The sequence below is a fragment of the Eubalaena glacialis genome, chromosome 10, assembly GCF_028564815.1.
Source record: "Eubalaena glacialis isolate mEubGla1 chromosome 10, mEubGla1.1.hap2.+ XY, whole genome shotgun sequence".
Taxonomy (NCBI): domain Eukaryota; kingdom Metazoa; phylum Chordata; class Mammalia; order Artiodactyla; family Balaenidae; genus Eubalaena; species Eubalaena glacialis.
Window position 1 is genome coordinate 5,662,775 of NC_083725.1, and position 26,397 is coordinate 5,689,171.

The 26,397-nt window shown below is 47.4% G+C and overlaps 1 protein-coding gene across 4 annotated transcripts in view; it reads left to right on the forward strand.

Annotated features, from left to right (window-relative positions):
* Positions 1-26,397, forward strand: part of ETS1 (ETS proto-oncogene 1, transcription factor) — a 127,633-nt gene that overhangs the window by 57,636 nt on the left and 43,600 nt on the right. Inside the window, exon 1 of one of the 4 annotated variants that reach the window (XM_061203133.1) lies at positions 3,652-4,136. The exons of 2 other annotated variants lie outside the window; for them this stretch is intronic. In XM_061203133.1, the coding sequence (XP_061059116.1) occupies positions 4,055-4,136 (82 nt within the window). In that variant the 5' untranslated portion in view covers positions 3,652-4,054. Of the gene's footprint in view, positions 1-3,651; positions 4,137-26,397 lie in introns of those variants that run through there. One more of the 4 variants, XM_061203130.1, reaches the window with a different exon arrangement.

Below are 26,397 nucleotides of genomic sequence, written 5' to 3' on the forward strand. Positions count from 1 at the left end.
AACATCTGTGAGTCATAAACTTGCTCTGGATCAGCCGTTAGTGGTCTGAATGTTTTTGCACCTACCTCTAATAAAGCATATTTTAGCTCAAAACTCAGAGATTCTTCGGTTTGTTGACGCTCAAGATGTGGGAAATAGAAAAGTAACTTATTCTAGCACGCTTCTGGAGGAGGAGAGTCTGTCTTTCAGGATTGTTTATAATTAGGTGTATTTTTATATTTCTTTTTTACTGAGGTGGGAGCAGGAGTTGAGGGAGGAGCATAAAAGAGAAAGTTTATGTTTTTTACACACTCTATGTTTTTGAGGGAATTCTTATAAAAAATGTGACTGTTTTCTTGATGTCATTTACGTCTAACTTCACACCCCTGTCCCTCAACTCCTGCTGTCTTTTTTTAACCCCTTTGACATGAGGCTTCTAGTTTAAGGAATTTCAGCCCTTGCTGGCTGTGAGTCCCAAGTCTTGGGAATATTTGAAAATACAATTCTGGTTTCTCCCAAGTACCGGAGGAGCAGGCTGATGCATTACCAGCAAAAACAAAAACTTGTCCCTTGGTTGATTTTTCTTGAGTGCCTTAAAAATTAGACATAGTCTTGAAACAACTTGCCCAAGGGGATGGAAGGCAAAGCTCCGCTGATCTTGTCTTGTTAGTGGGGAAACTGAGGCGCAAATGAAACCCAGTGCAGAGGAGTGCTGGGGAACAGAGCTTCTGGTCGGCCAAGGCCAGACCTAGAGGCAGAGTGGCTGACATTGTTTAGCTCATTTTCGCAAGCGCTAGCATATCAAACTCACTTAACCTTTGAATTGGAAAGCGATGGTGGCAAAGTAAAAGCCCCTAGTGACCAGGAAGGTGATAGCTCACCATTCAACACATATTCATTGAGCATCTGCAATGAGTCAGGCACCGGGCAAGGCACTGTTTTTTAGGATACGGTAAGATAGAAATATCATCTAAAGTTCATAGGAACATTTAGAAAAACCTACTTGTGTCCTAGAGAGAATAAAAACTTCATTGATCAAAATTGATCAGATTAATCAAGTGGGATCATTGCAGGCCTGATCAGATCATTAATATCCCAAATATGTAAAAATACTTTAACTTGTCCATATTAAGTGCTCCTTGTTTCCACCAGATCCGAGGTTAGATGCATAACTTCTGATAACATCAATACTCACAATTGGCCTCCTGCAGGAGTAACTTTCCTGGAAGTCTGTGGTGGCCTCTGGCTATCTTCCAAACCCCACTCCCTGATTTGCACAGTCAAACCTTTCAAGCTTCTGTGCTTCAGGACGGGGTTAGAAAGGATGATTGACAAGTTGAGCTGTCATCATTGAAGAACTGAAGGAATGAATTCCCCCATTGCTGAAGTGGACAGTGTTTTCGGATTCATCATGGCGGGCCTAGTTTGGGGGTGAGGGAGGCAGCAGCCGTGTTTAGGCTAGCCTGGGAAAGAAAGCTGAGAAACCGACTGAGGGAGAAAGACAGGACTTGCTCCGAGGAAGCTGCGTTTGAAATAGAGCACTCACACCTGGATTAAAAAAAAAATACCAGCATTTCCTTAACATAACATCAATAAAACAAAACTCCCCAAAGCAACTCCTGATTTGCACAGTTCTTTTGCTGATGTATTCACAGCGGGTAAGACAGGATTGGTTCGCGATCCTTTTCTTTGCTGCTCATTTGAATGTGTAAATGCACAATTCATTCATGCGTTGTTTCCCTCAGCTTTTCCCAGGATCAGACGGGTCTGTTCTCGTCATCTGGGGGCCAGCATTGTTTTCTGATACCTTCTGGAAACACAGCTGGATGACAACATTCCTTCGACAATTAGGATTATCACATACAAATACTTCCCTCTGGTCACTGGAAGACTAGCGTAATCCGCAGTTTGAACCAGGAGCCTGAGATTTGAGATTTATCTCCTGTTCTTGGCTCCTTCCCTCCTTGCCTGTGGGAAACCTGTAAGTTACTAATACTTCAAGGGGACAGAACTGGAATTAGATGAAGGTAAGCAGGTGTGTTAAAACTTATCAGAGCTTGAGGTTACAGTTACAGCCAAGTGGTGGGAGCTCAACATATGCTTAGAAATCAGGAAACAGTATTAAAAATAGCTTTCTCTGAGGTTGTTCAGAAAGATTTATGTTTTTTAAAAAATTTTATATACTTTATTTTTGGCTGCGTTGGGTCTTCGTTGCTGCGCAGGGGCTTTTCTCTGGTTGCGGCGAGCAGGGGCTACTCCATCGCGGTGCACGGGCTTCTCATTGCGATGGCTGCTCTTGTTGCGGAGCACGGGCTCTAGGCATGCGGGCTTCAGTAGTTGTGGCATATGGGCTCAGTAGTAGTGGCTCGCGGGCTCTAGAGTGCAGGCTCAGTAGTTGTGGCGCACAGGCTTAGTTGCTCAGCAGCATGTGGGATCTTCCAGGACCAGGGCTCGAACCCGTGTCCCCTGCATTGGCAGGCGATTCTTAACCACTGCGCCACCAGGGAAGCCCCAGAAAAATTTACGTTTAATCTTTTAGTTCATCAGAGATAGCTATCAGTGCCTGGCTCCAGCTATACATATGTGTCTAGGGTTGCACCTCTATGTCTACTGCTTGATTTGTTAATTCAGGCCCACTCTCTCCATTTATGATAACCAGTGTGCCAGTGGCAAACCATTAATTATGCAGGATCACGTTATGGTGTCTGAAGTGTCTGGGCTTCCCAAATGGAAAAGGGGTCTGTGTACTGGGATTCTGTCATGGCTGCGAATGACGTACTCCAGAAATTCGAAACCACAGAGCCTGTGCATCACATTTTTGATGGTGGTGATAGGAGGGTTGTCAGTTTTATCTAGTAGAGGAGAATCTGTGAAAGGAAAGACAAAACTTTTGGCCAATGGTGACATAATTAGAGGAACAGAATAATAGTTCTCCCTGCCACCCAACCACCGCTGTAGGGAAACTGGAAACTTAAGGAAGCCCAGGAGTGGATGCTAGTTTGGGGGCCCTGTTCCTGACTCTCCCGGTAATAAAGACGACGTTGGGCCTTTGTTCTGGGTCTCCAGAAGGCTGCCTTGGGCTCGATCCTTATCAAGGGCAGGTCATTTTTAACTAATTTCTTAACGGTAACACTTGCTGGCCCTTGAAAAATCGAAGGCTCCTCCAGCAATCCAGTCCCGATCCTGACTCATAATCGGCTGGCGTCCAGTATTCCCAGAGCCCTTTGAGGACACTGGCTCGGAGCCCCCTGCGCTTGCTCGCACGCATGCCCCTCCAGCCGCTGCCTCACGTCCTGTGTGTCAGTCTTCGTGAATGAATGATAGACACGCACTTGGAGAACTATGCCGCTCCCGGCACGGGGCGGGAGCGGGTGACCAAGTCTTCAAGAATGCGTGGAGAATCGGACGCACTTCCCCGAAGGGCCGCAGCGGCCTCGGCACCCCCTGGCTGCGCGTGCGGCTCCTCTGCGGCCCGGCTGCAGTGCCCGGGGGGCAGAGGGCGCGGCGGGCGCCGAGCTCCGCCCAGCCTTGCTTTCGGTTTGGACCGCCGCCGGCGATTGGCCGCGGGTCCAGAGCCCCGCCCCCGGCCGTGCCCGCCCCTCGCCGCCCCGCCCCTCGTCCCTCCCGGTCCCCCCCCGCGGAGATCCTGGGGGAGGGGGCCGGGCGCGCAGACCCACGGCCCGGGCTCGGCGCCTTGAGTAACGCCCCAAAGAGGAGGGGAGAGCGCGCGGGCGAGGGAGGGAGTCGGCTCCGGAGAGCGAGGGCGAGGGCGAGCGCAGGCGGCTGCCCGCGGAGAGGAGGGAGCCGGGCCAGGACTAGGAGGTAGCCGGCGGGGCGCAGGCGAGGCGGGGACCCGGCGCGCGCACTTTCCCGCAAAGTGCCAACTTACCGGGAGAGAGTTCCGGCCGCTCACCTTCTGGGCGCCGGGGAAAGTCAGCGGGAATTTGAGATTTTAGGGAAGAAGGTCCGATCCCCCCGTCCCCTGTCCCTTGTTACTTATCCCCATTAAAAAGAGAAACAACAAGAATAACAGCAAACTTGCTCTAGTGCCGTCTGTCCCCCCACTCCTGGCACCATGAAGGCGGCCGTCGATCTCAAACCGACTCTCACAATCATCAAGACGGAAAAAGTGGATCTGGAGCTTTTCCCATCCCCGGGTGAGTGGTGACTGCCGAAGCCCCCACTCCAGCTCTCGGCCAGAGGCCGGGGTCCCCTCCGCTTCTACCCCCTTCGCTCTTCCCTTCCAGGCAGTGGTGCGTTTCTGCCGGAGCTTCTGCCTGAGCAGGCGATGCTGGTGGCAGCTGGAGAGAGGTAGAGAGGAAGAAGAGGAGGACTGTTGGTGGCCCGAGACCCTTGTTTGGGGGGTGGTATTTATTTTCACAGCTGTGTTTTTGTGAGTAATGGGAAAAAGCTTTTAGAATGGCCAGCACTCCCATTCCTGCTTTTTTATTTTTCCAAATGAGCGGGAACCCTCTGGCCTTATTCCTTAACGTTAGGGGGGTGGACACTGCCGCCGAGGACATCATCCCCTGACCCTGCAGTCATCCCCCAGAACTGGAGCCGGATGGAGGGCCTTGGGTAGGAAGAGCCCAAACGGTGTCTAACTGGCCGGCCTTCATGCACATTTTCAAATGTCTTGCCTTCCTGAGCTCCCCTGTCACATGTCCCTTTGCTATCTAGCTTCTCTTTTCTGGGTTGAGGATAGGGAGATGGGAGCAGAGCTGAAATGATCATCTTAACTCCAGGAAACATCCCGATTCTGTTCATGCAGGTTACTCACTTTATCCATCTTTCTAAGCTGCCGTAAATTTGTCCCTTGGTACCAAAGATCTGTTAGAAGAGGGAAAACCTCCCAACACCAAACGTGACTTTGGGTCTTTGGTTGGTGTGTTATCCAACTCTTGGATTTGTAGGATTTGAAAAGGAAAAGGGTAGGACAGAAATTTCATTTTGTCTTAGACACAGTTTTTGGTGCTAAGCAGTTTAATGGACGCCGGAGCTCCAGAATTTCTGCAGTAAATGCAATTTGAGAAGAAAAGATGCTTTCTTGTAGGATAGGGAACTGCCAGCTATCCTTAAGAGATTCGTTATTTTGGAGGTAAAGGTATATAGAAAGATGTAGGGAGAAGGTGGTGCTTTTTGGAAAAAAATTAATCGCAGTAACGTGCTGCTCTGTTGTATCGGATTATCAATAAGTTCAGCGGCTGCTCCCCATGGTTAACACTTCTTTGCTTCCGCCATAATTAGTTGCTTATTTTAACCCTTTCTTAATCTGCTTAAACTTTCAACACAAACCAAGCTGACGTTTTGTCATTTGGAGATCCTGCAGAAATCTTAATAGACATGGTAGTGGCTGGTGTCTTCTCCTCTTAGACCCCTTAACACTCAAGCCCAGGCTTGCTCCCTGGGAGGTGCAGGAAGACTAAGGCTGTTTGTTGTCACAAGGATGCTGAGATGACCTGGAACCTCGGAGACATTTCGGGCACATAGAGCTACAGTTCAGAAATGATGCTGCTGTGATGGTGGTTTGGGGGAGTTCAAGGTAGCCAGAATAAATTCTGTTAGTCACAATTGATTCAGACCATTTATAGAGGAAGTGAAAGGATAGTTCCCAGCAAAGATAGATCTCAACCAATAGGTCCTTTCCTTAAGTATGGCTTGTTTATATGTGTGTTTATGGGGAAGAGACAGATTTGGTCATCTGGGAAATGGTGTCGATATGTCAGTCCACGAACCTACGATGGATTTGGCATGCTGGGAAGGAAAAAGAGCCCTAGCAACACATGTTTTAGATCACAGTAAACAGCGGAAGCATTTTGGGGGAGTAATTTAGTAAATATTAGAGGTTTTAAGTATGTGGTGCTGTTCTGTTGGTTATTGATAAAAAGAAATCCTGAGCAAGTAACTATTCTTAGCTTTCCCATCTGTAAAGTGGGGACAGTGAGGCCTAATGCTGCAGTCATACCCATTATAATAAGCAAATTTACAGTGCCCTTCTTTTGCAAAAATATTCTGTCAGCAACCTTCAATACAAGAAAATTTCAACTGATCAAAGAAATTGGGCAGTCTTCTGCCATTCATCGTAATGAGATTTGATTTCTGGCGCTATCAACTAAGTTTGAGCTCATTTTTTCCTGGAGGTTTAGTAGCATATACGTGAATATTATATCCATACCCCAGAAAGGGAAATTGAGGCACAGAGAAGGTAAGTTACTTACCTAAGAATGTCTGGTGAGCCAGCAGCTCAAGTAAAATGCATCCCGGTTTCTACCATCTCAGTGTACAGTTGCCTTGAGTAATACTGCAAGTTAACCTCTGTAAAGCTTAGCAGAGAAACTTCAGTTGAGACTTAAACTTGCAGGTGCAAGGATGCAGGAAGCATTGACCAGGGCTGCTTGCTTTTGTTGGTGGGAAAAGACACTGACTGGCAAAGTGGGGATTTGCTTTGCCCATCAGACCATACAGGACATTTTTAAAGTTTAACTTCTCATAACGTGGCTTTGTGTCTACAGCTGTGACAAGTATTTGTCAGAATGATTCTTTGGGTTGTTTAGTTTCTTATGTGTGGAGACAACTATTTTGGGAACTTACCTGGTTTAAATAATTAAACCAGGATTTCTCCCTCCCGCCCCCCCCCCACCTTTTATGAGGGCTGGAGAGAGGCAAGAGGGAGGTGGGTGTCCCAGCAGGAGCCTGGGTCATTTGCCAGTCTCAGTGGTTAGGACCTTATCAAGAACCTTTATTCACTTTGATTCTGGATTGAGACCTCACAGGAGTTTTGGCAGCTTTAAGTGCCAAATTACCATACTTGGAAATAACATTGGCATTGAATTTTCCTTGTAGGTGTGAAGTTGGATGTATCATTTTGATTGTAACACATGATTGCCAGGTTCTCAGAGCTTAAATAGGTTAAAACAAGCAAAGCCATAGAGTGTCCATGGAGTTCCCTCCTGGTGTGGAGTTTGCTGAGAAGGGGTGGAGGCTGGGTGCCAAAGCAAATACATTCCCCAGCCGCTTAATTCTTCCTCTCCTTTCCCACTCCACTTTCTTGGTGAGGTGAGCATAATGCCCAGGGAAGATCAGGAATTCTAATTCTGGTTGTTTGCGCTTTTACAAGAATGAAAAAGGATCAGCCCCCCTCCTACTCTAGGAAAGGATGTCCATCCCTCGGGGACCTGTATTGCCCTTAGAAATAGGAAGAAGCTCCGTCCCTCTCCCAGTGTCTTTGGTCAGTCTTTGTATCTTCATCTGTGCAGACAAGAAAGAAGGGCAGAGCTGCCGGGCTCTTAGGATCGCCTGTTCACTGTGTTTCCAGACCCCCACGGACCACGCGCCATTAGTGACTATGAGCCCAGCGTTTCCGAGCAGGGACTCTGTAGCCAGCCTGTCTGGGTTTGAATCTCAGTTCTACCACTTACTAGCTGTGTGACTTTGGACGAATTACTTCATCTCTCTCTGTGCTCCAGCTCCTGCATCTGTAAAATGAGTGCGATAATCCTTCTCCGTCATAGGGTTGATAGGAGAATTAAATCTATTACTGTGTGCAAATCTTAAAACAGTGCTGATCCATAATAACAACACAAAATGACGACGGCTGTAGAATTTTTAGGGGCCCTTGAAGTGTTTTATAGGGGCTACAGCTTCCTATGCACCTCCCTTAATCGCTTATTTGAGAGGGAAAGAAGAGTAAAGTTAAAGAGAACCTTTTCACCTGCCTCACTGAGATCTCACACTCCATTCTGTGCCCTAGCAGCAAACAGCGAGCCAGGTAACTCTCAGAGTGTCAGAGCATCTCCGGGGCCCGGCTGTCAGTTACAGGCTCAGGGATCAGTCAGTTACTGTGGGTGATGGAGATTGTCAGTGCTGCCTCAGAGCCAGAAGGCCACTAAGACTAGGGGCCGGGGAACATTTGCAGGGTTGATGGAAATGTAGAGTTCTTCAGTTATGCAGGGTTGGGAAATGCATCATGTCCAGTTATTATAAAGTATCTCACATCTTATTTATTTATTTGTTTGGCAGAGCTTGCATTCCTGGCATTTTTGGTTGGTTTGTATTGCTGTTTTTTTGTCTGTGTAACTTTTTTTCTTTCTTAAAGAGACCAGACCACCCTGTAGGGGGATCACCTCCCCCTAGGAGACAAACCAGCCTGCGGTCAACCTCCCAGAGCCCAGCTTGCTCTGGGCTCCATCAAAATCTCTGCAAAACCGAGAGCTGGTTAGTGTAGGTCAGGATTTTTTCAGGAAAGCGAGGCTCCCTATTGCAAAGAGCACAGATAACTCTACAATGGCGACAGCGACAGTATAATTATAGCCGTCTCTGGTTTGCAGAATGAATCACCCATGGCTGTGGTGGCATTCCCTGAGCTTGCAATGAAGGTAGATTCCTGCCATTCCCAAGTTGTAGGGATATTTCTGAAACACGTATTGAACCTGCATTACGTGCCAGGTTCTTTCCCACTTCACGCTACTAACTCTGGGGTACGGGAACATATTATTATATCCATTGTTCAGATGAGGAAGAGGATATTCTGAGCGATGCATAATTTGCTCTAGGCCGCACTGGTAGAAATTTATAAACTGATGAGCGTTGCGAGCATTTTATACCTAATGTAAAGCACCGTGTTATTCACAGGAACTCGGGGAATTAAAAGAGGGGAAACGAGGCGGCACTGGTGGTCGGTGCTTTGGGGGTTGAGGGGTGCAGGGGGCCCCTGCCGCCCTGCATGACTCCTCTGAGCTTGGGGTTAGGGCCTGTCTGTCCCATGAGCTCTCTCCAGGGCTGGCAGTCGAGGTGTGTTGCTTTAAGAAGATGCTTGAGGGTTCCAGCGACGCTTGCCTGAGATCACCAAGCAGAGAACCAGGCTTCTTGTTTTTCCAGTGTCTTCCAGATGTAGTTCGTTCTCTCACAGGTGAGGACGTGATTGTGTTCACTTCCAAGGTCACATCCTTCCCCGGAGCCTCCTCATTCGGCCTGATTTACCTCTTTCGTCACGGACACAGCTCTGCATGTATCTCACTCGCAATCTGGGCGACGAGAGACACAGATCAGCAGCAGTTTGTTTTCTTAGTACAGATGTAATTTAATTTTCCTTCCTGCAAGGAGGCCAGAGGTACCTGCCTTTATTGTCCGCACAGCAAATAAGTTTTATCTTTTTCCCTGCCTAAAATGTAGGGTTTTCAAGCCCATGTCATGGGTCAGGGCACATTGTGTGTAGCTGTTCTGGCACAAGGAGGGAAGCTGAGCCCCAGGGTGCTACCTGCAGACCTGCCCACGCCACCCCCCCCCCCCGCCCCCCGCTGGCCCACAACTCAGAGGGAAACCGACAGACTCCCTGGCGACTGGTCCATGGGTGAGGTCTTGGTTCCTCTATCACTGCCTTATGGGGAGCATTTTTTCCAAACAGTTAATACCCTTGGGTCCCACGGTCATCACAGAGAGGAATTTGTATATTCACCACACAGTCCTCGTGTTTTTATCTGGCTGCTCCCAAATGAAGTGTGGGCCCCATCCCGCTGCCCAGACAGAGTCTCAGATGGGATTTGCCTCCCTGTTCACAGTATTCTAGGTCCACCCTTTGCTTACAGCTGTTAAGCTCTTCTTAACTCTGAGTTAGGAATGTGAAGACAATCCCCAAATCTATCATTTTTCCTTGTCAGGTATCTACAGCTCAATTTTGCTTTTTTTTTTTTCAGTTGGGTTGAAGAGCTCTTTCTCCAGAACTTCAGTAGATGTTTTTCACATTGCAGAAACAGGCTATTTGGCTGCTTTTCTTGAAGCTCTGTGCCTACCTATGTTACCTTTTTCTTTCACTTGGGTAGTTTATAGTCTCTATGCAGATCCAGAAGGAAATTGGTCTGTAGTGTAGGTTACAGCAGATCCAATATCATTGGCAGGAGCCATGCTTACAGAAACACTCAAAATATTGCTGTTTGAGCCATAAATATTTATTGATTATTCGGCCAACTTCTTCATATTTCTCAGGTGCTTTCCAGTTTCTGCTGCTTGGGGGCAGGCCTGTCACTGGGCACTGGAAAGGTGGCTTCTTACTGCCCCATCACCTTTTCCCCATTGTCCTTTTTCTGTAGCGTTTCGTTCGGTCTCAGAATTGTAAGATATTGACCCAGATGGTGCTTTAAGACCCAATGTAGCATTGGAAAGTTTTAGGGTATTGGATTTCAGATCTTGATGGTGTGTGCTTGTAATTTACCATCCAAACTGGGACACCTTTGAGAGTGTAATGGGTGCTGTTAATAATTACACCACAATGAGAGATAGACTAGGACTCTCCCTGGAAATGGGGTGCACACTACTTAGACACTGATTTTGGACAATAATATTCTTTATGATATCTACTTAGGCCATGCAGAGTAAGCTAAAAGGACCAAATAAAGAGTTTGAAGAAATTCAAGTTCAGTGTGGTTTCCCCCAAGCATGAGTTATATTTGTAAATGTGTTTTTTGACACATAATATAATATTTCTCAGCACCTGGGAAACAACTAAAAATCAACCTCAAACGAGTTCACTTTAAGCATTTGAAACCTCTTGGTAGCTTTGAGGAGCTATGCTAAGCTGTCGATTTTTGCTTTGCAAAGTTCTGTGGAGGAACTGTAAACTCTCTGCGTGTAGGGTGTGTGTGTGTGTGAAAATGAACTTTTGAGTAGGGGGAAATGCCATCATTACACACGTGAAGGCAATGACATTTTTCTTTTGTTTTGTTTTAACGTTTATCCAAGATGAGAAGTTTTACGTTGGGATCAAAAGGGGCAAAAAAAAAAAAAATTTTTTTTTGTACCATTAAAATGCGTAAAAACAAAAAGAAAAGTAAAGCAGCAAGCCCTCAATTTTTTAGGACGGGAGGAAGGGAATGGAATGGTGGATTCAACTGCAACATCCCGTTTGGCTAAAAAAGAAGAGAAAAAAAAGAAGAGAGGTGACAGGAGAAGAGTTAGAAAGTATGAAAGGACTAATGAAAGAATGAGAGGAGATAGTGAAAAAAACGATCAAAGAATTTAAGTGATATTTCCTAGACTTTTGGAAAAACCCCCACATGGACCAAACATTTCACTTGGGTAGGAATTCTAGTCCAAGTGGCCAGGTGGGTAATCTGTTTCCGCTCTTTGTCTCTGTAATCATTTCTGAATACTTTACATCGTGCACGGCTGTATGGCAGGTCAGGGCAACCCAGATGGAATAATCCTTGTGCCCTAGGTGCTTTCATGGGTAAAAGTGCAGGAGGAGCATCATTTGAACTTGTGGCAGTACATGGGGATCAATGATTCTATTTTCTGTGTCTGCTGGGCGCTTTCTTCCAACAGTTCTAGGTTAGACTAATTTCCTGGGTCAGCTTCGGGGAGACCATGGGTATTTCAGAAAAATTTGGAAGATGTGGTTAAAAACAGGGAGAGGAATATTTTAGTTAGAGAGAACAGCATGGGGAGAATGCTGAAAGTTTGGAGTGAAAGAAAGGCTTACATAAATATGAAGAAAAACACCTTGATTGTAGAAAGGGAAGAGAGTTGGAAGTGTGAGACCAGGACCTATGTGAGAGCGTTTTGCATCTCAGGATGAATTTTGCCTTTGAAAGTAGGGAGATTTTAAGGACAGAGCAGTGTTATTGAAAAGGCTTATGAGAGAGGTGATTTTTTTTTTCTTTTGGTAGCATTACTTCACCTCCCAGTCATACTGTTAGTTGTTAAAACCTCTATATCAGTTTATCAGAATAAGCGTTAAACCTCAGAGAAGATGACAAAATCAATCAGGTACATATTTGCAGGGTACAAATGGAAAATAAGAATCTAGGTTAGGCCAGGGGGTTCCTAATCTGGTGGGTGTTTGTAGATACATGGTTTTTTGAAGTATGTATTTAGAAACCCCTATTATGTGCCGGGTACTATACCTACTCTCAATTAATGATATTTTTGTGCAATTAGAGTTTTGTGCTGGGATAATCACTATCATTACTTATCATTCATGAGAGTGTGTGGTTGAGTCTGATTTTCAAACACCCTTCAGAAAATCCACTACAGGGCATTTTCAGTGGAAGAGTTTCCATGTGTTGACTTCTATACTTACAGTATTTATTTTTCTTTTTCCTATCTATTTGAGATTCCCTGCCTAGGTTTTTTTTTTTAATTCTATACATTATGCATTGGTTATCTTATATCATTGAAATACTAATTAAATGCGTGGAATGCAGTGAGGATTCAGGACTAATAAGGGGAGATCTATCAGCCTAGCAGGAATACATTTTGTGTATAAGCTAAGCTGAGTGTCCACTCTGGGGAACCCATCGTTGCCTGGAGACCCAGGAGGCCTGGATTCTAGCCATGGCTTTGCAGCTCTTTGTCTGTGTGACCTTGGGCAAGTCATTTCTTTTTTCTGAACCTCCAGGTCTTCATCGTTAAATAAACTCACTGGAGAAGATGACCTGTAAGGTTTCTCTTAACGCTGATAGTGTATGAATCTAGACAGCATTTAAAATAATTAAGACTTAGAGAGAGCATGCAATGTCATTGAAGAGGTAGGCAAAATGGGGATATTTTTCTCCTGGTCTCCATATTCTGTTCATCACCGTTCCATCATTGGGAGGATTTTGAATACATTTGTGAAGATTACCTTTCATGGGGAGAGGCGTTAGGAATTGTCACAGGCCTTGCCTACGTTTGGAGAAACACATCGTCCCTGGGGTGACGCTGGACCAGGCGTCATACCTTCCTCTTGGTCCCTCTCCATGAAACAGCTTCCTTTTTCCATCAGCCTTTGCTACGGTTGCAGCGGAAAGCAGCTCCAGCACGGGGGGTCTGCTCTGGAGGAAGGAGATGTAGGCTGGGGGTCCGGTAGGTGAAGCAGCCAGCAGCCCCAGCTGCATCCTCAGAGCCGAGCGTGTGGTCTGAGCCAGAGCTGTTTCATCTCTGCCACTCCTTCTCAGGGCGCTGCTCTGGGCATAAAAGGCCCCTCCTGCAGCAGGAACGCATTCTGCTCAAAGCCACCCTGGTGAGGCCCATGCCTCTTGTTTGTACCAAGGCAGGGGCCGGCCCCCTGGCTGCTGGGCGCTCGGGAATGGGGTCTGGCCCTCCCGGAGGTGCTGGCTGCCAGGAGAGCCCACCTGCTCTGGTTTCCCCAGGTCCAGGAAGCTGCGAGTGTGTGCTGGGGTGTGGTGAGCACAGGCTGCCGGCCTTTCAAAGGCTGCATTTACGGCAGTGGAAGCACGGCGCCCGCACGCAGTTGTTATCTGAAAATCAGGTTCTTGATGTTATTGCTATGTTTTGAGAAAGGTCTGACACAGTTGCCCTTTTCTTTCAGGAGCAGGGACCTAAGATCAGCGTGCCAATTTGGGGGAAAAACAAGAAAAACTGCCACTGATAAGAGGGCAGAGTTGATCTATCCGTAATTGTGTAGGCATCTCTCATCTCGTTTTTACCTTTTTCTTTTGTTTGTTTTTTTCTTTTCTATTAGTTATTGGATGCCAGCTTATTAACGTGCCAAGAGCCTCATTCTTTTACCCCTGTCCCTACTAGCTAAGTATTATTCTCATCTCTCAGATGAAGAAACCACGAGGTTAAACAATGTGCCCAAGGCCACACAGCGGGTGAGCGGAGTTTAGATTCAAGCCCAGCTGTAGGTCACTCCAAAGCTCACTCTTCTCAGAAATATTTGGATATTTGTTGACTTCGGGGAAATACTAAGGTCTGTCTGTGCCTACTGTTTACCACTTCACTTATTACTTGGTTGTGATCTGGTAGCATTTCGCAGTTTGACATGTGACTTACTCCCCCTTTTAGCTTCACGGTCCCTTGAGTTACAAATATGTTACAGGTAGGGAAACTGATGCCCATTTGTGATGCCAAGTTCCTTCCCCAAGGTAACTTGGTAAGTAAGTGGCAGAGTTATAACAGGAAGCTGGAATTCTCCAAACCCCTTGACATTTCCATTCGGCTACACACATTTTAAATATTTCCTTGATTGGATGAATACATAGTGCATTCACATTACTACTATGGCTACTAAACATTAGCTTGAGGTAGAAGTGTTAACAAGGCATCCTCTGCTCTTTTGCTAGAGATTGAGTTCCCTGCGTATTTTCTATGTATAGTTAGTCGGTCCCCTGTAGACAGTTGGCAAATTATTGAGCTTCGAGTGGGTTGCACAAATCACTATGATATGGGATCTGGAAAATTTGCACAGCTTTCCATGATGCCAAACCACTGGCCAAACTTTAAGTAGGATGGTAGGTTAGTTCTTTCTCAAGAAGTAAAAAAAGGTGAGTTACCCCACAGGCTTCTAGACAAAGATGCAGTTTTCCTCTGGGGTAGGCTGACTTTGGACTTTGAGAAATGCATTTTTTTTTTTTTTAATCTAAAGAGTTTTGAAAAGAATTCCTGTCCAACACCCGTTTCCTTATATTGAAATATATGCTCATTGCTTTGGTCTTCTGAGCCTCAGTTTACCCTTTTTAGCAAATGAGGTCCACTTTAATGATGAGCAGGAACTTCGGGTAGCCAGAAGAGCACTTCAGGATAAAAAGTAAAACAAAAACCAAAAAACTTTGCATCTCATACTGCATGCTATGGGAAAGAATTGTGCCAGAGAGGTGTACAAGAATTACATTTTCGGTGAGTGATTTTTTTCCCCTGTTAGTTTCCATTTGGGGCAGGGGCATCTGCTATGGCACCAGGTGTATACACTTGGAGTTTAGCGAAGTTATATTAGATTATCCCTCTAATACAATGTGTTGTTCCTTAGCAATAAAAATAAGTCTTCTTCCCCCTGTTTTGGTCATTCTGGAAGCCAGAGCATTCCAAAGCCAAATGACAGGTTGTTACACGGAGAAGTGGCCCCTTGGCATGTGGCTGTTTCCTTGGGAGTGAGTTTAATTCTAAATGGCCAGCAGTGCCCTCGGGGGCTTCTGGATTATTGGGGAAGAGGAAGTGGGGACGGGTGTAGAGCTCGGTATACCTGATTGCAGCCATAATGGAGAATAGGTTTGAGTTTGGCATTTTTGAATGCGGGCACTAACTTTAGTCTTGTCAGGAACATTTAGTGTTGTAAAGCAAATCTTAGTGTGGCTGCCAAGTGTCACCTCTTCAAAATGGGGTTCAGGCCTCCACTTCTGAGTCGTTTTGGTCAGGCCTGCGGAGTCCTTGGTCTTCCCTTTTCCTGGTTTGAGCATTTTCTGTGTTGGTAGCCAGACAGATAGTGCTCATCCTTTACCTTTTGCTGCCTGGCATGAGAATCAGGATACATGATTCACTTTGAGCTGCCAGATTCTAGCCACATCTCTGCGTCACCTGTCACCTCCGTCAGCTCCGTATTCTTCTGGAAGAAGGGCGTTCCTGGTGAGTGAGCTGCCTTTGCTTGGAGAGAGTGGGAAGGTTAATGAGCTCACGTTTACAGAAAACTCTGGGGGCATCCGTGATATAAGGAGTGTTATTAAATTACTGGGAGATATGATACAGAGTGGCGATGCTGAATACCTAGGAACTCTGTAAGGGTGAATCGTGTGTGTGTACAGGAAATGCATCCTTGATTTCACATCAGATCAAGAGTTCAATCTTACACCTTCCTTACCTCCTAATGGAAATGAAACATTCTCCAGAACTGCTGGGTGCTTGTTTTTGGTCTCTGTACATATCTGTGCTTCAGTTTGGAGGCATAAGAGAAGTGAAACTAATAGTTCTAGAGTACCTACTATGTGCCAGGCACTTTGCAAAGTGCTTCACACAAATTATCACATTCTTTAAACAACTCTATGAAGTTGGTGTTTTATTTTTTTCAATGTTTTTAAATTTTTATTTAAAAAGTTGTTTTTATTGAAGTAGAGTTGATGTACAATATTGTATAAGTGATAGGTGTGCAACATAGTGATTCACAATTTCTCAAGGTCATAGTCCGTTTATAGTTATCATAAAATATTGGCTGTATGCCCTGTGTTGTATTATATCTCCTTGTAGCTTTTTTCGTACCTAAGAGTTTGTACCAAGGTTGGTGTCTTAACCCCCATTACAAAGATAAGAAATTGAGTCTCAGAAAGGCTCCAATAATTTTCCCAAACCCATAGAACTCTCAAGTCACAAATTTAAACTTAGATCCTTCTAATTACAAAGTCCTACCAACTTAGAATCTGTTTGGAGAGAAAATTTGCTAACGTTCTCATCAGAGGCTTTGATTCTTGGTGCGTCCTTCTGTGCAGTGTGCTCTTTTGGGCTCCTCATTATTCTCAGGCTAAGAAAGAAAAACATCCAGTATATCTATAAATATATACCACTGGGGTGTGTAATAGAGCGGAAGCCAAAAACAGAGTTCCCATCATTTCCATGTGCATTTTCAAATTCAAAGTGGACACATGAAACGTAGGTACCTAAATTTACTAATGCATAGAGAGAGTTGGTGCTTTTGGCTCCATTTTCCAGATTGGGAAATCGAGGAATGAAGTAAGGGCTCCACCCATTCTTGAGAATCCTCCAGGGAGTGGATATTCAGAAGCACACGTCTAGGCCTTGAGGCCACTTGATGCAACAGGAATGTTTGTAGAAAAATAAACACACACATGGAATGAATCAATGTCTGCATGATGGACCTGGAGTTAGCCTCTGATTCAGTTGGAGATTTTAAAAAAAAAAAAAAAAAAAAAAAAATCTCTTTATTTCTGGATTTCTGAAGGCCTCTCTTAGGGGAGCCTTGTGGCTTTTCTATGCCCTCACCTGTGATGGATGGCCTGATGGGAGAAATTGGAAAGTCCAGGCTGGCTGCAAAGGGTTTTGGGTGCTGGATGAGCAAAACAGCAACTTCGTGTTTTAGGTGAGATCGGGCCCCGGCGACTTGCTGCTGGATTCACAGGGTCGGGTTAGCGTGAGCTACTCACAGGCATCGGCTGCAGACAACGAGCGGCGACCGAGGATGAGTCCAGTCTCCAGGGGCCCCAACTGCCTTGCTTTGTAAGAAAACACTCGCAGTGTTTTTATGGGCAAACCAGTTCCAAGGAATTAGTATTTGAATTTCCAAAAGCTGGTGCAAGGTACGCAGGAGGCTTCTCCCACACAGACCAGCCAGGAATCTGAGAATCTTCTTCAAATTCCTGTTCTAATGGAGCCTAAATGCGGTCCACTTTTTTAGTCACTGGAGTTTGGTTCTTATATTCATCAGATGGTCTGTTTATGCCAAAGGTTTCTTAGCATCATCTTAAGATACAGATGCATCCTCTTCCCATTCGGTAGATGAGACCTCATAGTCACAGGGGAGGGATCCATTTTTGGGTGGCTCCATAGAAAGTCCCTTTGTCCGTGAATCCCACAGCCTCTCATTCATGACATTGGTTGTGATGACGTCTCTCCCTGCAGCCACCGCCCTGTCCTGGAAAGAGCAGGGTTTGGAGGTGAGACAGCCCTGCGTTTGAATTTTCTGCTCGCTAATTTGCCCTTCGGCAAAGTATTTAACTTCCCCAAGCCTTCCTTGTCTAATTCTTACAATGGAGGTAATCATAAAGAGCTTTCAGGGCTCTTGCAAGGATTTGAGATAATTCCTGTAAGATACTTTTCCACTGACACAGGGTCTCGTAAATGGTGTGTTATCCTTCTGTCTCGTAGGCCGCCATTTCTGTACAGATGCTCTTTGCTGACATAGCTGTTGCTACTTCAGTGGTTGTTAGGACTGTGGTTACTGTGAACCTGGTTACAGAAAATTTTCCACTCGACACCCCTATAACCAAGTGGGCCGGAGCGGTCCCTGTGGCCAATGATAGTGTTTTCTTCCTCTCACGCACACTTACCAAACTTGAGCTTGGCCTCAGGTCGTGGGTCCGACTTTAAAAGCATCATGTTCAGGCCCTGGCCAGGTCAACAGGGCCGGTTCTTGGAATTGTCGTTATCAGGATATAGAATTATTTTAATTGTCCTCTTCTTCTCTTCTGGGACTGACCGACCTGTCACTGCAGCTGGCCTGGAGTAGAGCCGCCTCCTTCAGGCTGCCCTCCACGTTAGCCTGCTGCTGGGAAGGGCCAGGTCAGTGAGTCCACTTGGCGCCCTCCTAAAGATAATGAGCCTCGGGTCGGAAGAAGCCCACTGGCCTTGCTTCCTTCTCCACACCCCGTGTCCCTTCTGTCCCCCAGCAAATGCCCAGTAGACCCTCGCAGTACTAAGCAGACTTCCGCTGAAGTGCTTCGCAGCTGAAGATGCCGTCTCTGGAATCTGCCTGTGGCCAATTGCAGTGGTTGATTTACAGCCAGAATCTGGCACCTGGAAAAGGGGATCCTGTGTCTTTAAACAGCTGTGCTTCAGTGTGTGTAAATGTGCTTGCTAATCCAGTGACTAATTCAGTATATTATAAAGCAGCAACGAGCAGGCTGCCAGGGCAGGGCTGGATCCCAACTGGAGTGGTGTGTTAAGGCTCAGGGAATTATTTCTTGAATTCTGCCACACCACCCGTCTCTGGAACGGACTGGACATCTCATCTGTCCGTTCCCTGCTCCAGAATCAGCACTTGCGTTCTCCGGATTCCCATCCTGCTCCCGCCTGCTCCCTCCCTCCAGACCTTGGGTCAGTTTATTCACTCATCCGAGGGCAGAGCCAGTGCTCCATCTGAGTCAGGGCTGGGGAATCAATCAGAACTGCTCTGGGGCATTCCAGGGGCCCAAACTCATGATCCCTCTTGGAAGAGAATTTTCCAAAAGGTCCCATTTGGCCACAGTGTTGTGACTGCACCTTTTCTCGGTTCATGGCCAGTGAGCCTGGTCCCGTGTTTGTATGCCTGAAGCCCTTTTCTGTCTGCCCTTCCTTTTTTCCCCCCCCCCGGGGTTGGGAGAGAAACCTTCAGAAAGAGCCGGGTCTGATAGAGATTTCCTTCTCCTGAAAGCCTTCAACATAGAAATATACAAATGCTAATGTCACTCTATGTGGGCCCTGGGGCAGCCACTTCTGGGGACAGCTTGGGGTGAGCCGAGCTTGATGGTCTCTGCCTGTCTCTGGGAGTCTGTGGCCTCCCTCTCTGTCCTCCTGTAAGTGGTCCCAGAAGTTGTAGACTCCAGGTGTCCGCCTCTGGAAACGACCTCTCCCAGCGTTTCCGTGGCCTCCCAGTAAGTGGGCCTGTCTGCATCTCATGAGGCTTCCCTGTGGCCGAGGTCACAACGATGTCTCTTCCCTCTCGCTAATGCCACCCACCTGCCACTGGAGTTGCCCTTGACACCTTGGCCCCTCCTCTTCCTCACCCCCTACACTCCAGACGTCAGCACCCTTGCCCCAGTGCTTCTGGAAGCCAGCCCATCACTCAGTCTCAGTCATCATCAGGAGTTGTGAGTGTGGAGCAGTTGTCTGTTTGCTTCTGTGAAGGGTCCATGTCTCCCAGTCACCGGGAGGTGTTCCCATTGCTTGGCTCATAGCAGGTGGCTCATTAGCTCTTTTAAAAAAAAATATTGCTTTTTCAACTGAGATATAATTCACATAATATAAAATTCACCATGTTAAAGAGTACAATTCAGTGGGTTTTCGTACATTCACAGAGTTGTGCAACCATCACCAATAACTGACGTGGGAACATTTCTATCACCCCTGAAAGAAGCCCCCCGCCCGTCGCAGTCAGTAGCTCTTTCTGCATGAAGGCGTGCTGGTCAGGCTGTCCAGCAGGGTACAGGAGGACGTGGATCTGTGTCTCCTGACGGGAGTCCCCACCGCTCTCCCCTGATGCTCCAAGCACGGACCCACAGAGCCGGGAAGCTGGGGGCTCGCTTGTTTTGGCTCTGCTGTGTAGGAAGCTTGTGTCTGTCTGGGCACAGATAATGAGCCCTTTCACTAGCTGCAAGGCTGTTCAGTCCCGGAGCTTGGGGCTGTGGTGGCTGCAGTTTCCTAATGGCTTCCTGATGAGGCAGAGCCACTTACCAGCAGCGGATGAGGGCTGCGTATCTGCACCCGGGTCTTTCCCTTTCCCACCTGAGGCTGCGGATGGAGAGTGGCTTCTGCCCCCTCCCCTTTTGCATTGATCATTTCTCCTCTGCTCTCCACCCATTGGCCTATCAGGCCCATTGACCTGGAGATGGGGTCTGCCTGGTGACTTCTCAGCCTCTTGGGTTTGCCCCTGGGAGAGGCCTCCGATGCTGTCTGCTCTGGGCCAGGGTGGGCGAGACTCTGGGGTCACCTTGGGGCTGCCAGAATGCCCCGGACTGGGTGTTTGGGGCCCCATTCTGAAAGGAGAGAAAAAAAACCCTGTGGAGGCTCCAAGAGACCACAGCACAGCCCTTAGCTGTCTGCACTCTGAAAGCATTTGCAGTTAGAACAGGAGCTGCTTGTACCGCTGCAGGACCCGGCCTTTTTGAGTTAGACTTATGGCCTTGTTAATTAGATGCATCAGGTTCAACTTACAGGCCAGCGCCCCTGAGTTTCTGTTCTGCCTTTGTCAGTGGGGCTGGTTGTATCCCCTCATGGCTATCACCATGTCTTCCTTACCCTTCCAGCAGGACTGGAATGGTGGCGTCATAGACCTTGTGCATCATGACACGATGGTGCTCTCCTTTCCTTTCAGTGCTTTTTAGATGAAGGTCACTAGATCACTGAAATTAACTGCCGCCTTCACTCCTTCTGGATCGATAGCAATAGCACCCTCAAATTTTAGACCTGTTACGCAGAGTGGTTTCGTGCAATTGAAGTTGGGTGTTGGAGATTCTTGCTTTATGATCCCTGGCATTCAACTGGGATCCCTGCTGGAAGGAAGCTCTTCTACCGTAGAGCCTGGCCATCGTGATTGAAAACTTATAACCTGGAGCAGGAGCAGATCCCATCATGGGCCCGTTATACTCCATGCTGATTAGATCTTTGGATGGCTTGTTCCTCTGTTGTTCTTACGAACCTGGGGAGCAGTAGAGTTTGTCCTGAATGATGACCAGGGCTTGATAGCAGCAAAGATAGGAGGGAGATGTCTCCCTCCCAATCCACCACGATAAAGAAACAGCAGTGGTGCAGAGGACAAAACATACTGGCATGGAGCCAAGAGGTCTCGAATTAGTAACCATGTGATGTCACTTCCCTGAGCTTCGTTTTCCCCATCAGTAAGAGAAAGGGGTTGAACTAGGTGATGTCTCAAGTCCCTTCTAATCCTGCGTGTTCCGGGATCGGGAGTCCTGTGGGCCACCTGACCAGGGTGGGCGCTCACCGACCCTCATCTCTATGGCAGCTTCCTCTCATTCATCTTGTAATTACGTCGAGTTGCCAGGAAGGGGAACATCCCTCCAAGGACTTGTTAAAGCTTTATAGCAAATTCTGTGAATTCCTCTTTTCCCTTTTTGGCCGTGGATAAGCTGTGTGCATCAGATAACCACAGTGAGGGCAACACAGCGGAGCAGAGGCAGGGGAAAGTGTGAACACGCAAGTTGGGTGCGCGCGGGGTGCTAGCTCCTACCCAAGGCCATGGAGAAGGCCAAAGCTGAAGAGATATAGGGGTCAAAATTCTAGATCAGGAATACCTGGAAGCAGCCTCAGATGCTAGGTTTAGCAGGGAACCTAATGGTTTAGGGAGAGGACCCATAATCCCTTGAAGCTGTCTCTCAGGGTTCTGAGTACCTCCCTAGCAGCTCAGGAAACTTGAGCTGGGACTCACATTATTCCCTAAAACGCTTAAAGCAACAGGATTTCTGACTCCTCGTTAGGGATGTACATTTGGATTTACTGAGCTGAGTGGGGCCTTTATTTCACGAGTTGTTGAACATATAAAGCCTGATGCTGTAAATTCCAGATGTTCCACGTTAGGGCACTGGCATCGGTTTTTGGTGCATGTAGCTGGTGTGCATTTTGGTGCATTTAGCAGCCGTCTTTGAAGACTGTGATAGGTCCAGAGAAGCGCTGTCTCATATGCTTGCCAAATATACTATGGGTGGGAAGTTTTGCATCTTCTCTGATGTCAGTCTCTTCGGGGCAGGAACGTGTGTTCCTCTGCCTTCTCCCTATTCCTGCCATGTGGCTCCCACGTGGTTCTCTTGAATGACACTGGGATGAGTCAGCAGGGCCCTTGGAGAAGAAGGGGATGCTTACTTAGCCTGTTGGGAGCAAGGAGTGGGGGAGAAGTCAAGGAAGCAGTGTTTGAATGAGGTCCTGGACCAGGTTGGATGGCCCAAGTACCCACTTAGATCTTCACAGTTTGGTGCCTTTTTAGGTGGTCATATGTTTCACCTGGGTTTCAGTCTCCACCATCTGCTTTTAGGACAACAGTGTATAGGGGTGTTTGCTTGTCGTGGCCTTGTAGGTGGCATCTCAGATATCCTCGTATTTCAGGTTCACCAGGCCACTCTACAGATGGTCTGACCCCTGAACATCTGGATCCCTGCACTTCTGAAGTCAGCGAAGAGAGTGTGGGGATGGGGAAGGAACACAGTGCGTCACTTTTAATCACTCGTTGGTTACATTGGTCCCAGCTGTGTGCAGCACTTGCCTGCTCTGTGCTTAAACTTTTAAATTATACGACATTTAAGTGCTTGTCTCCAGCTCCCTCCCTCTCCCTCCCGCTGTGGTGACATTACCTGGGATGTTCTCAGTGAAACACCCTAAGCTATTTCAATAGAAGGGACGAAAACCATCTTTTTCAGGTTCCTTTCTACCTACTTAGTGTTGGTTTTCCAGGAGCAAGGAGGTTGATGGCAGGAACTCGTAGGCATGAGTGGGGAGCTGAAGATTTTCCTTAGCGGGGGCGTCTGTATGAATCCCTGGATGTCTTGCCTTTGGGAGATTCCAGCTTTGCAGTTAGGATTCTGAAGTCTGTAAGCTTGGACTGGATCCAGGGGGTGAAGTTACTGACTCTGTCAGTTGCCGGTCAGTGCCGGGCTGTCGGTGGAAACTCACAGTGAAGCCCTGCGGCAGGAGGGCTGCTTGCAGGGCCTGCTCCAGGGTCCCTGTGCCTCCTTCCCCAGCCCAGGCCCAGGCTCTGCTCATTTTCGGTTTGGTGTCTATCACAGGCTTATGCAACCATTGCTGGTCCTTGTTAGTAAGCCTCTAGACTATAAGTAACGCAGCTGAGAAGGATTAAAATTGTCACTCCAAAGTTATGTCAGAGCAAAAGACGGCATTTCCAGAAAATAGAGAAACTGTCCAAAGAGGATGAACTAAAGGGGAGTCAGAGGCCTTTATTGAGACGTGGGGCACACATACATGTGAAGATCAGCCCTCAGCCTCTTTATGCGCCAAAGAAATGAGGAGGGAACATTCCCATGAAGAAGCACTCCGAGAGGGGCTCCAACCATGTGTCATTAACAGACCCGACGGGACCGACGGGACTGTTGTCTCGGGAACAATGGAGTTGACCTCCGTCTAGTGGTCAGGCTTTCCGTGCACCCCTGCCTTCATTGCTCTGGGCTGGGCTGAGCAGCAGTTACAGCCTGGACCTACCGCTTCTCCATGGTGGCTGTATTTTAGCAGTAGGCACGCACACTTCTTCACTTGGCTAAAGAGATCCTTTAGGCTAAGAAGAAACTACTCTGTGAGTGAAAAAGGAGCCTATTTCTAAGCAGGCAGTGTTCTGGGTGACCTCATCTTCCTCCCAGCCCAGATCCAGTTGGAGCTGTGCGTACAGGGCAGAAATCCAGTTCCTCCTGTCTGGGACTCACAGTGGCAGATAAAAATAGACCAAGACTTTGCAGCCATTGTTCTCTAAGTGCCCATTGTTTCTGGAAGCAAAGTGGCTGTAGCTCTAGAGCTTTAAGCTCTGTGCTCTCTCTCTCTCTCTCCCTCTCCCTCCCTCCCTCCCCCTCCCCTCCCCTCCCCTCCCCTCCCCTCCCCCTCCCCTCCCCTCCCCTCCCCCTCCCCTCCCCCTCCCCTCCCCCTCCCCTCCCCCTCCCCTCCCCCTTCCCCCCTCCCCTCTCCTCCCTCTTTCCATCTTTCATTGTGCAGGGATCTGAGTCCCGGCTCCCCCATTTCCCTCAGCCGCCTTTGCACTTGTCTGGAGCTCCCCAACGGGTAGATCAGCAGACTCCACTGAAGATTTTGTCCAAGCCTTTCCATGATTTGTGGCCAAGACGTGGACCTGTGGATCCAATGACAGGAAAGGCAGGAGGATTTGTAACTGGTTGAGCAACTAAACCCAAAGGGTCTTGATTAATGTGTCAGTATCGGAATGATGCCTCGTCTCTGGTGTTATGTTATGGGTCACAGTACCTGGTCGTTGACGTTTCAGCGTTTTTATCAGGGGCTCAGGTTAGAGAGGGATGCAGAAAGTATACTTAGTAAATTTCAAACGGTGCAAAGCTAATAGGGTGAGGACAGATTCATGATACAAAAAAGGTCTCTAGGCATGGAAACATGGATCCAAACAAGGTGAAGTTTAGTATGGATAAATGCAGCCTCTGCATGAGGTGAATAAGACTCAGTCAATAAGTGCAGAACTGGCTCAATCGCAGCGCCTATGGAGAAGGTCTGGCGGAGCACTTTGAGTGAGTGGCTTTTGCAGTATGGCTGTTAGAAAGATCGGGGTTGGTCTGCACCAGTAGAAATGAGGGAGTAGGCTGGTCATCTCCGTGTTCTCATTTGTCTCCTGAGAAGTCTGGTTCACCTGTGAATGTTCGTGATGCTCTTTAGGGACACGGACATACAGGGATGACCCTGGGTGGAGGCATGGCCAAACCAGGCCATTGTGAATGGTTGCAGGAACCAAGGAATTTTAATACCTGGACTGAAGTGATGATAAAGGGATGAGTAAAAATATTGAAAAGCTGATAGATGAAGAAAGATTAAAACTGTACTGTGTGATTTCAGCCAACAGCACTGGAGCCAATGGTTGGAACTCATAAGAAGGTAGACATTAACTCAGTGTGTGCAGCTGTTTTACAATAATTATTGCAGTCCTTAAGTGGAATTGAGTGGCTCAAAAAGTAGAGAGTGGCTGCATGTCTTAAGTGAGGAGTTATACTAAAGGACCCCTCCAGGCCTTTCTGGGGAGTGTAGCCATCCCGTTCCAGATCCTGCCCTGCCTCTGATTGTCATTACTTATTGCAGATAAACCTTTGTGGGTCTGGGAAGCTTGGCGGGGGGGGGGGGGGGGGTCATGCACATAGAGCGTATTGCTTCAGTGCCTGCGGTTGGCATTTGGAAAACGGTTGGCATTTTGAGATCATTTGTCCCTGTACTGGGAAAATGGACATAGATATTCTTATTTTTCACTGCGGTTTCCCTGGGTTGAAAACAGACAGTTGCACTGTGTGAATGTCTATGAGTATGCTTTTGCCCTCTCTGTCCAGATTTATTTATTAAAAGAAAAACACATCTGCATAAAAAAGCCTTAGAACACAGGAAGAATGTCCACTTTGTTTTTCTTTCTGTAGCACCGAGACATGTGGGGTTTCAGCTTCCTCCAAGGGGTTTTTGAAGACTGGCTTTCATCTCAAACAAGGCTTTTTCCCATTGGAAAAAACAGCCCATTTTTTTGGTTTGAAAATATATTTATATAATGTATAAATAAATAAGAAAGACGAGAGAGAATTTCCTTTCAAAATTTATGGAAAAATGCTGCTTTCTGAACATCACTAATTGGGAGTAAGTTGCTGGCCCTTCCCAGCCCACTTCCACTCTGCCATCTGTCCCTTTATTCTGGTTTAAAGTTTTCCAATATTGGCTTCCTCTGCTTTTCCCTTTCTTTCCCTCTGTTCCCTTCTCTGCCATCCATCCATCCATCCCCCCCCCATCTTCACTGCCCGCTCTGCCTCTCATCTCCTCTCCCAGCTCCCCCATGTCTGTTCCACTTGCCCCCCACTCCTCCTGCCTTGCTCCTAAGCCCCTCTTCCTTCTGCTTTCCCCGGCAGCCCTCAGCAACTAGAGCCCTCACTGGAAGAGGCCTGTCTCTGTGTTTGTTTCCTGCGTGGGAGGGAGAGGCAGGCCTTGAGAAAACAGTTCAAAAGTGCAGAAAAACTCCACCTCTTCCAGCCTAAATAAACGGGCTCCACTCCATTTGTTTGCCCAGATTTTTCCTTTGCCCACTGAGAAAGCTCTTCATCCTCCACCTTGACCAGCCCGGTCTTCCTGGTGATGCTCAGACGCCCCCTCCATGCCCGTCTTGCCCCCAGGCCAAGTGCGGAGGGGGCCCTGCGGGGAGCCTCTGACTCAGGGATCTGGGTGGGAGCCACAAGCTCTGGTGTTGCAGCTGCTGTCTGCGAAGAGAGTCCCAGGGATGGAGGCGCTTCCTTTGTCATTACTTTCTCTGTAATGAAAATGATGGAGAAAAATGAAAGGAAATGTTTTTGTGTCCATTTCTGCCTCCCCTGCTTTTAACTCTGTTACCAGGTACGGGTGGAAAATATCCGGCTTTCGTGCCCAGTGATCTGGGTTTGAGCGCTGGTAAGATCACTCAACTGGCCTGATTATCTTGGTTCAGTCACTGAAGTACCCTTTGTGAGCCTCCATACCCTCACCTATGTGACAGAGAGAATACTAAACCCTTGGTTGTTCTCAGGCTCATAGTAG